Source organism: Talpa europaea, assembly GCF_964194135.1.
Source record: "Talpa europaea genome assembly, chromosome: 1".
Lineage (NCBI taxonomy): Eukaryota > Metazoa > Chordata > Mammalia > Eulipotyphla > Talpidae > Talpa > Talpa europaea.
In genome coordinates this window covers 86595586-86610521 of record NC_140073.1, presented here as the reverse complement: position 1 = coordinate 86610521, position 14936 = coordinate 86595586, and the positions used below count along the sequence as shown (strand labels likewise).

General features: G+C 36.7%; 1 protein-coding gene across 1 annotated transcript in view; it reads right to left on the bottom strand.

Annotated features, from left to right (window-relative positions):
- ARHGAP15 (Rho GTPase activating protein 15) overlaps nt 1–14936 on the bottom strand; it is a gene marked incomplete at both ends in the record, with an annotated part of 604948 nt that overhangs the window by 537769 nt on the left and 52243 nt on the right. The window contains 2 exons of the mRNA XM_084254031.1: nt 1623–1684; nt 14345–14413. Coding sequence (XP_084110157.1) covers nt 1623–1684; nt 14345–14413 — 131 coding nt within the window. The remainder of the gene's footprint in view (nt 1–1622; nt 1685–14344; nt 14414–14936) is intronic.

Sequence of the window (14936 nt, the reverse complement as noted above, 5' to 3'; positions counted from 1 at the left end):
AATGTAAAATGGCATGCAAACTGATTAAAATAACAATAAAGTGGAGTACAAACTAATGTTTATATGAATTTAAACTAAAACCCAGAACTGGTATGCAAACTGATTAAAGTACCAACAAATAAAATAAATGCAAAATGATATACACAGTGATTGTAACAACCTAAACATGCATTCATGTAAGTTAGTTAGGACAAGGGCCCTGTTCTTCAACTCAGCTTTTTTTGACACGACTTTCTAGGGCAAAATTTTATAAGGATGGTTTATGGATGGCTCATGGGCAAGGATTCTTCACAAAACCACTATAACTGGGGCATCATATTCTGTTCTTGAAATTCCTTTTAGAATCTTTCCTTCCTTGCTCAAAGTTGGAGGGTAAGACTGACTAAAGTTCTCTCTTCTACCAAGCCCCAGGGAAAGGACTGAAGTGATAACTTAGACAAGTGTCTATTTCCTGTTCTGTTGCTCTTTGAATATGTAGACAAAATGTTCTCAAAATGGCTAGTGAAGTAATGAGTACTGACTTACTCACCTTAGAAAGAGTCATCACTATACCCTGCACATTCCTTCCATGAATTCATATTTCAGGAGTGGAGTCTAGAGGACAGGAGGCCAGGTTAACTAGGCCAGGTTAGTCAAAGTCAATGAATCCCTTCTATTGTCTTTTCAGAGACTAACTCAAAAGCCAGGTTTTCCACCAAGGTGGGGACTAGACCAAGCTTTTCAACAAGCTTGTCTTTGATCTTGCCTCCTGCTCATCTCCCTTCCCAGAGAGGGTTACTGAAGAGGGACAGTCTAGGAGAGCATTCAAGGTCCTGCTTGCAACCCCAAAATAAGACATAATAAGGGTGAAAACAAAGTTTGCTCTTTAAAATTAAAATATGTTGAGAGGTGAAGTCATGGATAATTGTTTTCTCTGATTTATAAATATTTATATTTATATATATATATGCCTGTTTCCCAATCTGAGCAATTTTTTATACCTTTATAGATTGCATATTACATATATAACATGCAAAGCAAGGATCTATATGAGATAAAGCAAAAATTCTAAATATGCTACACATAGAAAATGTCTAGCAACTTTCTGTACCCTCTTATAAATCTTACTGTTTCCTTCAAGGTTTTGTTGTTGCTATCTAGGCAGTCCCATTACCTTCTCTAATTTCTCTTACCTATCTTGTGTTCATCTTGCATCCAAATGCAGCAACTTCTGACATTCTTATACGGCACATATTTTACTTTTCTCAAGTAATTTTTATTTGGGAAACAAAGGTATATCAATTCCTCAGTCCTTCAAAAATCTATGTTCTCAATATATTTTGAGGTTATTATTACATAATGCAAATGTATCCATTGGTATATTAATCCCAGAAATCAATGCCCATCACCTTATATCTTTGAATTCTTATTTTTAAGGTTTCAAATCTCAGTAACAGTGTGGAATGGAATGCTTTACTAGAAAACTCTGTAATTATGTTTAAAATATTGTTGATAGTGATAGCAGAGGGGAAATTTCTGGTCTTGTACCACCCAGGGCCTTCTTTTCCTCACAAAAGCAAAGACACAAATTGAGAGATGGGAACTAGCATAGTTATATTAAAGCAAATTCAAGAAACTGTTACCTTAGTTTCTTTCCTCCTTCTGCAATTTTAGCTTTTTGAAGATAACCTTCTTTTTCAACCATCTGTAAGAAGAGTGCATATGTTAAAACCGTGACAAACTCATGCATTTTCAGTTTGAAAGAACCTAGGCTTTCCAACAGCTATTGCAGTGATGGAAGTTTGCAGTCACAGAACTTCATTAATAATGCATAGATAGCTTATGGGAAGTGCCTCCAAGATCATAGTCATTACAAGTCGTTAAATATCCAAAAGAAGGATCACAAAGAAGAATGGGAATGATTTGTTAAATAGTGATACACCTTTACCCACTTTCCTTTAGGCGTTGAATTCACTTGCTTATAAAATTGATTGAAATGATAAAACAAAGACAAATTTAACTCCTTCCTTCATTTTACCGATCATCCTTAGAAAAGTTATTCCTTTTCACTCCTCACCCCCACTTCTTATGCCTACTGAGGCTAGGGAATGAAACAATTCCACGGGGCTAGATAATGGAGCCAGCTGAACAATGGAAGTGCATTTACAACAGTGTCATTTCTTGCATTTCATTCAGCTACCAAGAGAAACTCTCGTAGCTCGTCTCATTATCTTCTTCCTTGATGGTAAGCTTTTTTTTCCTCTCCTATTTGTATTTATTGGCTTTAATTGCTCCTACAGCTGCAGGTTTCTGCAAGGAGAGTCAAAAAGTCATTATACCACTGCATAGATTTTTGTGGCATTCTAGCTTAAATAAATTTGCAAAGTAAACTGTGATATGTTCACTCCCAGCAAAATCTAAAATAGGTGTTTTAATTTCTTCGTACCCTCTTTCTACCTTCCCCGGTCTGACCCACACTACTGATTTCAAATCCTTATCCTGTGTTTCACATTTTCACTCTTGATGAACTGCCAACATCTTTCTCCCTACACTATATGCAAGAAGCTTTAAGAAGTCACCTGCCTAATATCAGAGAATCAAAATCCCCAGTGCCACTCTTATACTCTACCTGAGTGTGATACTCTACCTCTGCCATGTCTCTACCTCTCTAACTCTGAAATAGAAGAAATACACTTTAAATTGTCTGTGTATAGTTGAAGTCTTTCTATGATACCTTCTGCAGTCTCTTTTAGGTACCCCTGCCCTGAATCTCCATTTCATTCTTCCATTATTACTATCATAACACTTATTGGACTATAGTGTAATTGCTTGTTTTGTTATGTCTTCATCTCTGCTGTGACGCCACCTTCCACACTTGGATTCCCAGCACCTTGAGTACTTGCTGGCACTAACAGTCACAATAATAAAACATTGTTTGAACAAATGAATGAAAGAAAGGATTGCTATTAAAATCCTTATAGGAAAATGGACCAGCCAAAAAACTCAATCTCATTATGACAGGGAAAGCAAGACATATTTGGAGGTAAATGAGTGTCTCTCAGTCACTAAAATTTCCTGAAAGCATTGCCCAATTATGGGCCTCCCTGGTGGTGCAAGCGATTGAGTGCAGTGCTGTGGAGCTGTCTGCAGCCTCTGCAGCACGGATTAGATCCTGGCTGGCCAGTGAGATACCCGCATGGTGCGACAGACCTCTACTGACTCGCCCACTGCTCCCCTCAGCAGTGTATTTCAGTTGGTCGGCCTGTTCTATTCCCCACTTTATCTCTGGTGAATCCTCTCACCCTCCCACACATCTGGACTCTATCCTGATTCTTGTATGCATAAATAAATACATCTTAAAAAAAAAAACTGCCTATTTAGAAAACTCTCTGATATAGGTGAAATCATTATTATATTCATTATTATAGACTTAACTTTCAAAATATATTTTGTAAATACATTTTTAAATAAATGATGAAGATATAATTTGTAATAATAGCAAAGTATTTTTCACATACATACATTTTCAGAAAACATCTTTTACATCAGCATGTTCTCCACAAGTCTTAAAGGGTATAAAGAAGTTTTCTTGGGTAATTTTTGGAACTGTGATGTTCACTGGTGTCTTTTATGTATTTGGAAACATTTATCCATTTTATTTCCCCTCCTTTTTTTTTCTATATATGCTGTCTCCTTTTCTTGGGGATCTTAGATCTTGCCAGGGAATCTTATTTATCTATTCCCTAAAAACCCATATTATAAGCTCTCCGTTTAACTGGTTTCTACAAATATTTGGAAGAAAGATGTTCTCAATGTCAATTAGCACCACAGAGGAGGGGTTCCCTGTCTTTAGGAATGTGTATTTAGAAATTTTGTTGTGTAACCATTTACAAAGTTTATTGTTTTATTTAAGCTCTCTTGTGATGAAAATAAAACTTCCCAAAAGCCTGAATTTCTCTATTAAAAGGCAAAAAAAAAAACCTTCTCAACCCAGCATAACCATTGATGCACACATACTCTCTTAAAATTATTGCCTTTTTTACTTAAAAAAAATGCTCAGTAAAAGACTACTGGGTGGACACTTAGTACCTAAAGATGTATTTTTTTTTTTTAGTGTATTTTTTTTTTTAAGGATTTATTTATTTATTTATTTATTTATACAAGCACTGGGTACAGTCAGAAGCGCGGGAGGGTGAGAGAATTCACAAGAGCCAGAGCGGGGAGCAGAGCAGGCAGAAGGACCGAAGCACACTGCTGAGGGGAGCAACGGGCGGCAGGAGAGGTCTGCGCGCCACATGGGACCCTCTTCCGGTGGCCGGGGAGCAGCCGGGGATCGAACTGGCGTCGCAGAGGCCACAGGCAGCTTCGCAACCCAGCGCTCAACCACTGTGCCACCGGGGAGGCCCTTAAAGATGTATTTTTTGATGTATTTCTCTAAAAGGAGAAGGGAAAAGTTGAAGGAAAAGCTGATATTCTTTCAGGGACATTTGAAAGATATACTTTAAGATTCTGTGCATATGTAAGCAATGTTTTCTCCAGACAATACAAGACCTTTCTGGGATACCTGAGATTGATGCCAGAGACAGATATTTATCTTAGAACTCTATAAATATGACATAATTGCCATCAAAGAGGTTGAGTCAGTTCATATGGTGTTGGGTCAATGCAATGGAGTTGCCTTGTCTATGTCAAAGTTGCAGAGAAAGAAAGGGGGAAGAAAGTGAATTGCTAGTTGATAATTTACTCTTCATCAGCTTCCAAGGTCCAAGCTGCCTTACATTACAAGAAGGTATTAATACTTTTACTATGTATTTTTCCCAACTACCGCACATGATTTTCCACATCTACATGTATCTACAAGTACATTTCCACATGTAGATGTGTTCATATACAACCAGCATAGTCTACTTCTGGGATCAGATATTCATTTCTCTCTGTTATCATTTTCATGCATCATTTTACTTTTCCACCTTTCCAATTCTTTCATCAAAATTTCAATTAGTAACACTCTTTTTCCCCAAATTCCAGCTGTTTGGTTCAAAAGTGAACTGCAAAGATTAATAGGACAAACTTAATCTTATTGAGGCTTATACCTACATGAGTTCACATTCAAGATACTCCTGTTCCACATTCCAATCTAGCTTTTCCATGGAAAAAGAATACTTCAGTCAGACTTCCTACACTAAAAGCACTGCATTATTTTAAGCCCCATGCTGGCAAGCACAGCTTCCATGAGGTAGATTTAAATATTTTATTATTCCTTTGCCATCAGACTTTGAAATATCTCACAATGATGAAGGTACTAGGAATCATCAGTTCTGCGAAAATCATAGAAGTTGAAAGAAGTATTAGGCAAGCAAGAGATTGTACTTATTTTGGATGTAGGTCATAAATGGCATCTTATTAGTTATTTTAATTAATGAATCCCACTTTATGTTAGCCCCATGAGCTGGGGATAATGATCTATAAATTATAACAGAAAATGTCAGTTATCTAGGACCCAGACGGTCGTGTCTGTAATAATTTACAAAGTTAAGTAAAACTGTACCCCAAGTTCAGGGCCAACTTGAAGTTCTTTGAAGTAGTAGCACTCCCCAAGCTATGTCCACTTAAGAAATATTAACTAATCACTAGATGTTGAATCTGACTTCTTGAGTTATTGGCCAACATCCCTCAGAAGACTTATTTTATGTTAAGTGGCAGGAAATTTCAGCAATTTGTGCAGATTGGATGCCAGTGGGCCTACTAGCAGTGAGGGAGTACTCTGCTGACACAACTGTGCTAGATGCAGATGAGAAGAATGAACAGCAATGCGATACCCAGGTAACACCTGTTTATCAGCTGAAGTTGGAGACAGTATGCAAGCTAGAAGAGCTGAAGACAAACTTTGATTGATGGGGACACTCACAGCAGAAAGATGAGCCTGTAACCATATATAGAAATACCACAATTTTTCACGTGAAGGAAGGCTTCATAGCTTCATTAATATTTTCAGATTTTAAAAAAAAGTACAATTAAAAGCAATAATCTTTCATTTATACCAGTCCTCTGAAATAATTCTGTGAAAATACTTGCTTATAAATGGGAAATAACTGAATATAAGACTTACCAAATTGTGATGAAAAGGGATTGGCTTTTAACACCAGAAACAAATAGCTTTATACCTTATATTTCCTCTGCTGATGTATTTGTTATCGTTCTTTCCCTCTTTGTTCTTATTCTGTGTTCACTTGTGACCCTCTGACCCCTAACTCAGCTTTGTAGATCCTCAGATATAGAATGTGGCATCAATTATTCAGTGTCAGTATATCCCCATTATAAGTATATACATTAGAATTATAGCTTGTGCATCACACATTTGGTTACTTTGAGATAATCCTAAAGAATCATATTATCTATAAAATATAATAATATTGATAAATATAATTTTTCTTTATCCACATAGCAAAAGAGGCTCTAGTTCTGAATGGAGTGAGCCTTCCAAAGCAGTCCACCTTGTAAAACTCTCTGATTGACTTTCTCCTAGGATAACTTTGCATCATCGCTCTATAAACACAAACCCATGCCACTATAATTTTCAAGTGGATCTAACAGTCAATTATTTTACTATTTAACAGTGAAGCACTTGCTTTGCTACTTTTTTAAACTTTATTTTATTTTATATACTTTTTACATCGTTTTTCATTTTTGCACAATGTATGCATTTTCATCTCGGTTATATCCCTCATACAATTCCCATCCCCCTTGTTTTGACACTACTACCCCCCCCCCCGCACATAGTGTGTCTCTGGTTTATAGTTGCTTGTTGATTTTGATTTTTACTTTATTATAATTAGTATTTTTCCTGGCCCCTTATTTAGGTTTTCTAAATTCCTGCTATGAGTGAGACCATTCAATATCACTTGTAATCAGGGAAATGCAAATCATAATTATAATGAGAGACCATCTTACACGAGAGAGAATGACACATATTAAAAAACTAGCAACAACAAATGTTGGTGAGGATGTGGAGAAAAAGGAACTCTCCTGCACTACTGGTGGGAAGTGAAAACTGGTCCAAGCACAATGAAGAGCTGTGTGGAGAGTCCTCAATCTGCTAAAGATGGAGCTTCCATATGATCCAGCAATACTTTTTTGAATTTTAAATAGATCACAGTTCTTTGATGGTAATCTGATTATCTCAGTAATTTACATTATAAATCACAGAATGAAGGCACATCCAACTATATCATTCTACCACAGTATATATATATATGTTTTATTTTCCTTCTTCAATATCTTCTTTATGTTAATCTCTTTTTTTTACTTCTCTATTACCCACGCAAAGAGATATGTGTCTTTCTTCTTTCAAATGGATTTATTTTTTAAATATTATTTTTTAATTTTAAATATTATTTTTATTTTTAACTATTATTTTATTTTAAATATTTATTTTTAATAAAATAATTATATATATGTTGTACATATTTTGATTTATAAACAATTATTAATAGTCAAGCTAATTGACCTATCTCTCTCTGCACATTATCTTCTTTGGGACATTCTTCTTTGCCTATATTTTTTCTCTCAGTCTCCAATTATTTCTATACTTGCTCTGCCTTCCCTCCTATTGCAGATCTGCTTAATATGAGTGAAGCTTGCAGTGGACTCAGTCCATTAAGAACAGAAATAAAAGGAGAGGGGAAAAAAAATCCCTAGGTTAAAAATTTACTTTATCTCAAAATCATATCAAGTATTTTTTTAAGTTTTAAATTCATAATATTAGAATTATATTACATATAGCTCATGAATGAAATATGATGCTTTCAGAGAAATGTTTTTGCATAAGTAAATACTTTTAATATGCTTGCTTTTAAAAAATGATAAAGCAATATTGTCAAGTGGGGTACAATGATTATAAGAAAAATGGAAAGCAGAAGAAAAGCAAAGAATAATGATTGTGCGTAATACATGATAGGAGTAACTAAGAATGCTTCTACAATTCTCCATTGAGTCTGGAAAAATTCGCACATATTTCTGAGTTATTTAGCTGTAACTTGTCAAAATGTAATCTTGAAAAAAGTTATTATTTGATTTTGAAGAATCTCCATAGCCTCTCGTCTTGTTTCCAGTGTGTTTCATTTGGCCACAAACAAATATTCCAGGTTCTGTTTTAGAAAATGGATGGACAAGGCATGTCCTTGTGTCTGAAGAGCTTTCTTTAGTCTTTCTGGAGGTGTTTCCTGCATCTCACCTTTCCTTATTCTCAGTTTCTCTCTTCTACTCTGAATTCTATTTCTTTGTTTCCATGATTTAAATTTGTTGCTCCTTTTTTTTTTTTTTTGCCTGTCTTGGAATTCAGTGAGAAACGTTTTCTTGGTTACTGTCTGGACAGCTTATTAGCATAATTCAATTGTTTTATTATAACTTAATTTTAGTCTAGGCAGTAGGGAAGAAAGGATTGCTCAATGTTAATAGATCTTTCTTGTTGAGTGTGTCCCTTTTTTCTACTCTAGAGTTAAATGAATTTCAAATGTGGGGTGGATGGGAGAATTTATTATAACCTGTTTCTGTGTTTTAATGCTTTCTCAACTTCTCACCATCACTCCAAGGCCCTTCAAAATATGAGCACCTCCTCTCTCTCCCATTCCCCTTGAGTCATTTGCCTACTGTAGCGGTGTTTGAATGTAACAACTTTGTTCTGATCTTCATACCCTTACATTTGCTGTTCTTTCTGTTTACTATTCTCTTTCAGTTCTTTCCTTGGCAAACTATTCATCCAGCAAATCTCAGTTTAAATGCCTCTATCAAAGCAGGTTTTTAGGGCTATTTTAAGTTCAGCACTCCCTCTCTCATAGAAATTGTTTTTCTGCTGTCAGAGCATGTTTTGTAATTTGCACACAGAATGTTGCCTTTTGATGCTTGCTTAGTACATCCCTTTACCCTCAGACTGGAAGCTGGAAACTCCTCCTTAAGAAAAGTGTATGAATACTTAGCCTATCATTGCATACCACAAACCCACCACTGCACCCATCACAAGGATGGCCTCAACAAATACTGGAAATCATAAATGCAATCCTATTTAAAGAAAGGAAGGACACATAAAACAATGAAGAATTGGAGGTGGTTTCTATTATATATATTAAATCATGTAACTTAATATTAACATACCACCAACTTGAAGTTCTGGGAGGAAGTTATTTCAGAAAACCTAATTTTATCATAGCAAAGTAGAATTTTGAAAGACTAAAAGGCTTTTGGATTTGTTTTGTAATTTAAGGAAAGTACAACCTGATCAATAGAATTATTCCCCCAAAGTGGTTGCTCTTTGTTTTAAAATAAGAAAACATTGTGAAAGGCTCACAATGCCTTTCATCCTCAAAGCCCTCACAAGTATTAATTAATCCACAAAATGATATCTGGCTCCAAAAGGTAGAATCTGTGACTTAAGGTTTATCTGCAAAAGCCTGCTTTGCCTCCAAGCCATGGCAACTTCCTGAGTTCTGTCCTCCAAATCCTCTGAGCTCAGGAGGTAGCAGATGATTCTCTAAAACCTGCCACAGGCTTTTGACTCCTGCAGGGTTATCCATAGACATGTCTCATACTCTTTTGATAAAAAAATAAAGAAGATCAAGATTAACATGTTATAAACAGGGCTGTTCTTGAATGTTTCTTTAGGAGAAAAAGGGAAAGTGCCCTGAAAACAATTAGGTCTCATAAACAACTATAAATTGGAATATACAAGAGCAGGAAACAAATGCATATTAGTATATTTAACACTTCAATTCTAAAATTTTCACTGCATTACAGCACTTGTTAAGCAATCACACAGATTCTCAGAAAATGATTTAGTTCTCTTGCCCTGTGGATTTACATGCCGTGTGACATAAATGGTGTCACCTGTCAATGTACTGGGTAGTTTCCACCATGAGATTATAGTGTCCAATTAGGGGTATATTTTTGCCAAAATTCAAAATAAATCCATTATTTGTCTGTTTAACTACATTGATTACAATCTACCTTATTAAAGGGAACATTGAGATGTAAAGCATGCCTAACAATGGTGATATCATCTATTGGAGTACCCACAATGACAGATTCTATTTGGAATGAGAAGCATTTTCCTCCAAAGGGGGTGGATCTAATGAGATACATTTGCCAATTATTTCTAAAGCCAAAATCTCTCATAATTCCTGGAAAATGTTCAGGGAAGTTCTGAATATGAGAGATAAAGTAAATAAGATTTCTATAGCACAAATTGTTGAAAAAAATAGCTTCAGGATTTATATGGCAAAAATAATAATGAATAACATGAGCTTAAAAGACTTGTATTATTCTTTAAAGTTTTTTAATATACATTATTTATGTGTGGTATCAAGGGAGTAGTAGATAGTACCAAAAGAAACTAAAGCAAGAACCTATGGGTGACTCTGGAAGTAACAAGGAGCATTGGAGAGATGAAAGCAAACAAAATGACAGATTTGTTGAAAAAAAAAAAAAAGGAATGTATATCTAGCATGCATAAGGCTAAATTAGTGCAATGTGAAGAAAACTTTATATGTTCTGGAAAAAGATCCAGGCCTTGATATAAATGGTAAAGGATAGTTAAAAATTAATCAAAATTTATTGTTTGGGAAAACGTAATTATTTTTGCAGTACTCATCATAATGGAGTAATTCATAAATAAGAGTTGTGGGGGAAAGTTCAGAAAATGATCTGAGCTTGGATATACATTTGCTAATAATAAATCCAATGGAAAAGAGAATCAGTTTAGAAAGATGGTGATGGTGGATTTAAATTGGGAGATTTCACTTCTGAGATAACAACATGACGTACTAGAACAAATGACTATCTAGAACTTAAAGATACAGAATGAAATAAAGCGTGAAAGCATGCAAGTTTAGATCTGTGTATTATAAACTCAGAAGTAAGAACAAAAGTCATTAACTCTTTGATTTGTACATTCATTTAACAAGTACTTACTGAGTTCTTACCATGTACAAATAATTGTTATAATCACAGAATAGAGTTATGAACATCAGAGATAATACCCCTGTACTCACACATCATTTTAATGAAATGATAAGCAAATGGAAATAAATCATATGGTATGTCGTAGAGCAGTAAGCTATCTGGAGATAATTAAAATGGGGAAAGAGAGGAATATATTTGAAAGTGGTGGATCTTGTGGTTTGTTTTTAAGGGAGATTAATAAAGACACCTTTAAAAGATGATATTTATTTATTTTATTTTTTTTATAGAGGCATGTTTTATTTATTTGTTTGTTTGTTTGTTTGTTTTGTTTATACATGCACTGGGTACAGTGAGAAGCGCGGGAGGGTTAGAGAATTCACCAGAGCCAGAGCGGGGAGCAGAGCAGGCAGAAGGACCGAAGTACACTGCTGAGGGGAGCAGCAGGCGGCAGGAGAGGTCTGCGCGCCATGTGGGACCCTCCTCCGGTGGCCGGGGAGCAGCCGGGGATCGAACCGGTGCTGCAGAGGCTGCGGGCAGCTTCGCAACCCAGCGTTCAACTGCTGTGCCACTGGGGAGGCCCTAAAAGATGATATTTAAACAGAGATTCATCAAATGAATTTCTGGGCATCACATGAATTATTTTGTACCTGGCAGAGGAAAGAGAAGGAAGATGACCCTGTGGAGCATAAGGCCAGCTGGGTGAAGCAGAGTGAGTCAGAAGAGGAGAAGTGAGGCCAGAACAGTGACTTGGTCCTCCAGGATGTGTTGAATCTTGGACATTTTCAGTGTTTAATGTGAGAGACAGAGGAAGTCAGTGAGGAATTTGAGCCATGGAATGACATGATACAAAATTAGTGAGAGGAGAACTGATTCTGGATGTATTTTGAAGATAACGCAAACAAGGTTTGACTTTTCAGTTTATCTTATGAAAGGAACAAAGGAGCAAAAAATGACTTCGAGAATTTTTGTTGAAGCACCTGAAAGAATGGTGTTGGCATCTTGTTTAATGGAAAAGAGTGGGGAAAGTAGGTCAGGGTGAAAATCCAGGATCAGTTTAGGATGTATTAAGCTTGAGATGTATGTTGGAAATATATTAGGACGGTGTCACAATATACAAGACTACAAATTTTGAACATTTGCTTATACTAGAGATAGAAATCTAGAAGGAGGGGCTCCCCTGGTGGCAAAGCAGTTAAGTGTTAGGCTGCCAAGCTGCCCGTAGCATCTGCAGCACTGGTTCGATCCTGGGTCGCCGGCGAGGGTCCCACATGGTGAAACAGACCTCTCCTGCCGAGCCTGCTGCTCCCCTCAGCAGTGTATTTCATCGTCTGCCTGTTCTGCTCCTCACTTTGGCTCTGGTGAATTCTCTCACCCTCCCGCGCTTCTGACTGTGCCCAGTGCTTGTATAAATAAATAAATAAAATCTTAAAAAAAAAAAAAAGAAATCTAGAAGGAATTAGTATAACATGGTCTATAATATCATAACACTAAATAAGATGCACTAAGGAATAACGACAGAGAGAAAAAAGAAAAGGTAAGAACTGAGCTCTAACATGAGGATAAACCACCAAAAGAGACAGAAAGGGGTGACAATTTAATTAAATGGAAAGGTGTTTACTGATAGCATTTGAGCAAAAGGTTTCAAAAAGAAGTTATAAGTTGGGTTCAATTCTCAAATTATTTAAGGAGCTAATTAAGATTTTACCACTGTACTTAGCAATATGAAAGCAATTACTGACTTTTTAAAAAATATTTATTTATTTATGCATACAAGAGCTGGGATGCAGTCTAGAATTGCAGGGGTGGGGGGTGAGAGGATTCACCAGAGACAGAGTGGGGAGCAGAACAGACAGATCCACTGAAATACACTGCTGAGGGGAGCAGCAGGCGAGACAGGAGAGGTCTGCTATCCATGTGGGTCACCAATCTGGTCGGGGATTGAACTCATGCTGCAGTGGCTGCAGATAGCTTCATAATGCTATGTCTTAACCCCCTGCCCCACCAGGGAGGCCCCAGCAACTACTGACTTTGATAGTAGGTGAGTGGCTGGGATAAAAGACTAAATGGAACTAGTTCAAGAGATAAAGGAGAGGGCCTCCCTGGTGGCGCAGCGGTTGAGCGCTGGGTTGCGAAGGTGCCCGCAGCCTCTGCAGCGCTGGTTCGATCCCCGGCTGCTCCCCGGCTACGGGAGGAGGGTCCCACATGGCGAGCAGACCTCTCCTGCCGCCCGCTGCTCCCCTCAGCAGTGTATTTCAGTCCTTCTGCCTGCTCTGCTCCCTGCTCTTCCCCGCTCTAGCTCTGGTGAATTCTCTCACCCTCCCGCACTTCTGACTGTACCCAGTGCTTTATAAATGAATAAATAAATAAATCTTTAAAAAAAAGAGATAAAGGAGGGGGAGAAACTAGGGACAGTAAAAGTAGACAATATTTTAAAGACATTTGTGTTGTAAAGCAAAGCAGAGTCAGTCAATAATAGCTGGACTGGTGATCTAGAACACAAGAAGCAAAAGAAAATGAGAGAACTGAATCAAGAAAAGAAACAATCTTTGTGTTGAGGATAAGAAAGCCCAAAGAAAATAGACATAAAGTAGTAGGAAACAAATAGGAATAAAGTCATCCCTGTGCTTTATCCTGTAAGGAATGTGATTGAAAACATATTTACCAATGTGAAATACAGCAGGAGGGAGAAGCAGGAGAAAACTGGTTATATTTGCCAAAAGAGGGTCATCAGCAGAAAAAAGTATTATCATATATCAGTGTTTTTAAGAAATCTCTACCATTTTCTTCATTCACGTTATTTACAATGTTTTAGGTATTCTTCCTAGTCATTAGAACCATAAATAAAAATGGAGGGAAAAACCTCCCTATGGTCATATGAATTTAGAATCTATTGATAAGGGGCTGGCTTTTCATTGTCAACATTTGCAATAGGCTCCCAGTGATTCCTACTTCCTCTTAGTATGGCCTTATTTAATCCCTTCTTCAGTTTAACTTCCTCTGACTAAGAGACCATGGCAAATTTGAAAGGATATCACTTCTAAGATTATGTTGCAAGTGATTTCAACTTCTGTCTTACAGGAGACTCTTTAACCTTCTCAACTTGCATGCTTTTGAGGAGCAAGCATTTGTGTTGGAGTAGCCCATGTGGAAAGGAGCTAGGAACAGTGTCAGGAAACAGGAACTGAACCCAACAAACATGCAGATCCTTCTCAGTCAAGCTTTCATATATGACCCCAATTCTGGCTTAAACCTTGATTGCAATGGTAGACTCTGAGTTAGAGGACTCTGTTGGATTATGTTTGACTGCCTGACCTACAGAAACATAATATCATTTAATGTGTTCTTTTCTAGTTTGTTGAGTTTTGGGAGAATTTACTTTATAGTATAGTACTGGAATGAAATGATCACTTACCAATTGTTCCAGTGGAGTGATGATATCTTTCAGAACATGCTGTGAATGATTCCTTCTATGCCGAGATATCTGAAAAAATAAAAATAAAATAACCATATTAAGAATCATTCAAGAAGGTGAATAGGCAGAAATAAAATCAGAAAGAATTGTTTTGGACCTGGATGAATTTGAATAAAATGTATTTTCAAACTTAGCAGACTTCAACAAATATCTCATAATTCATATAGTCCTCTTATTGTTTAGTCTTGGCACCCCTCCATTTAAGTGGTAGGGTCTATGTACTTCCATTTTGAACCTGGGCATATCCTTATACTTGCTTCCACCAAAATGTATGGCAGAAGGGACACCATTTGACTTAAGAGAATCAGAGCATTAGTACATCTCCCTTGTTCTTTTAGAATCCTCACATTTGTAAAATGCTCACCATGTTGTGATTAAGTCCAAGTCAACACACTCAAAATAACCACAGTGAGAAGCTTCATAGGTTTTCTTTCAGACAGACTAGCTGAGCTGTCAGCAGACAAACAGTATTAACCACCAATCTTAAGAATCAAAATATTGGGCCTCCGTGGTAGCACAAAGTGTTGAGCAT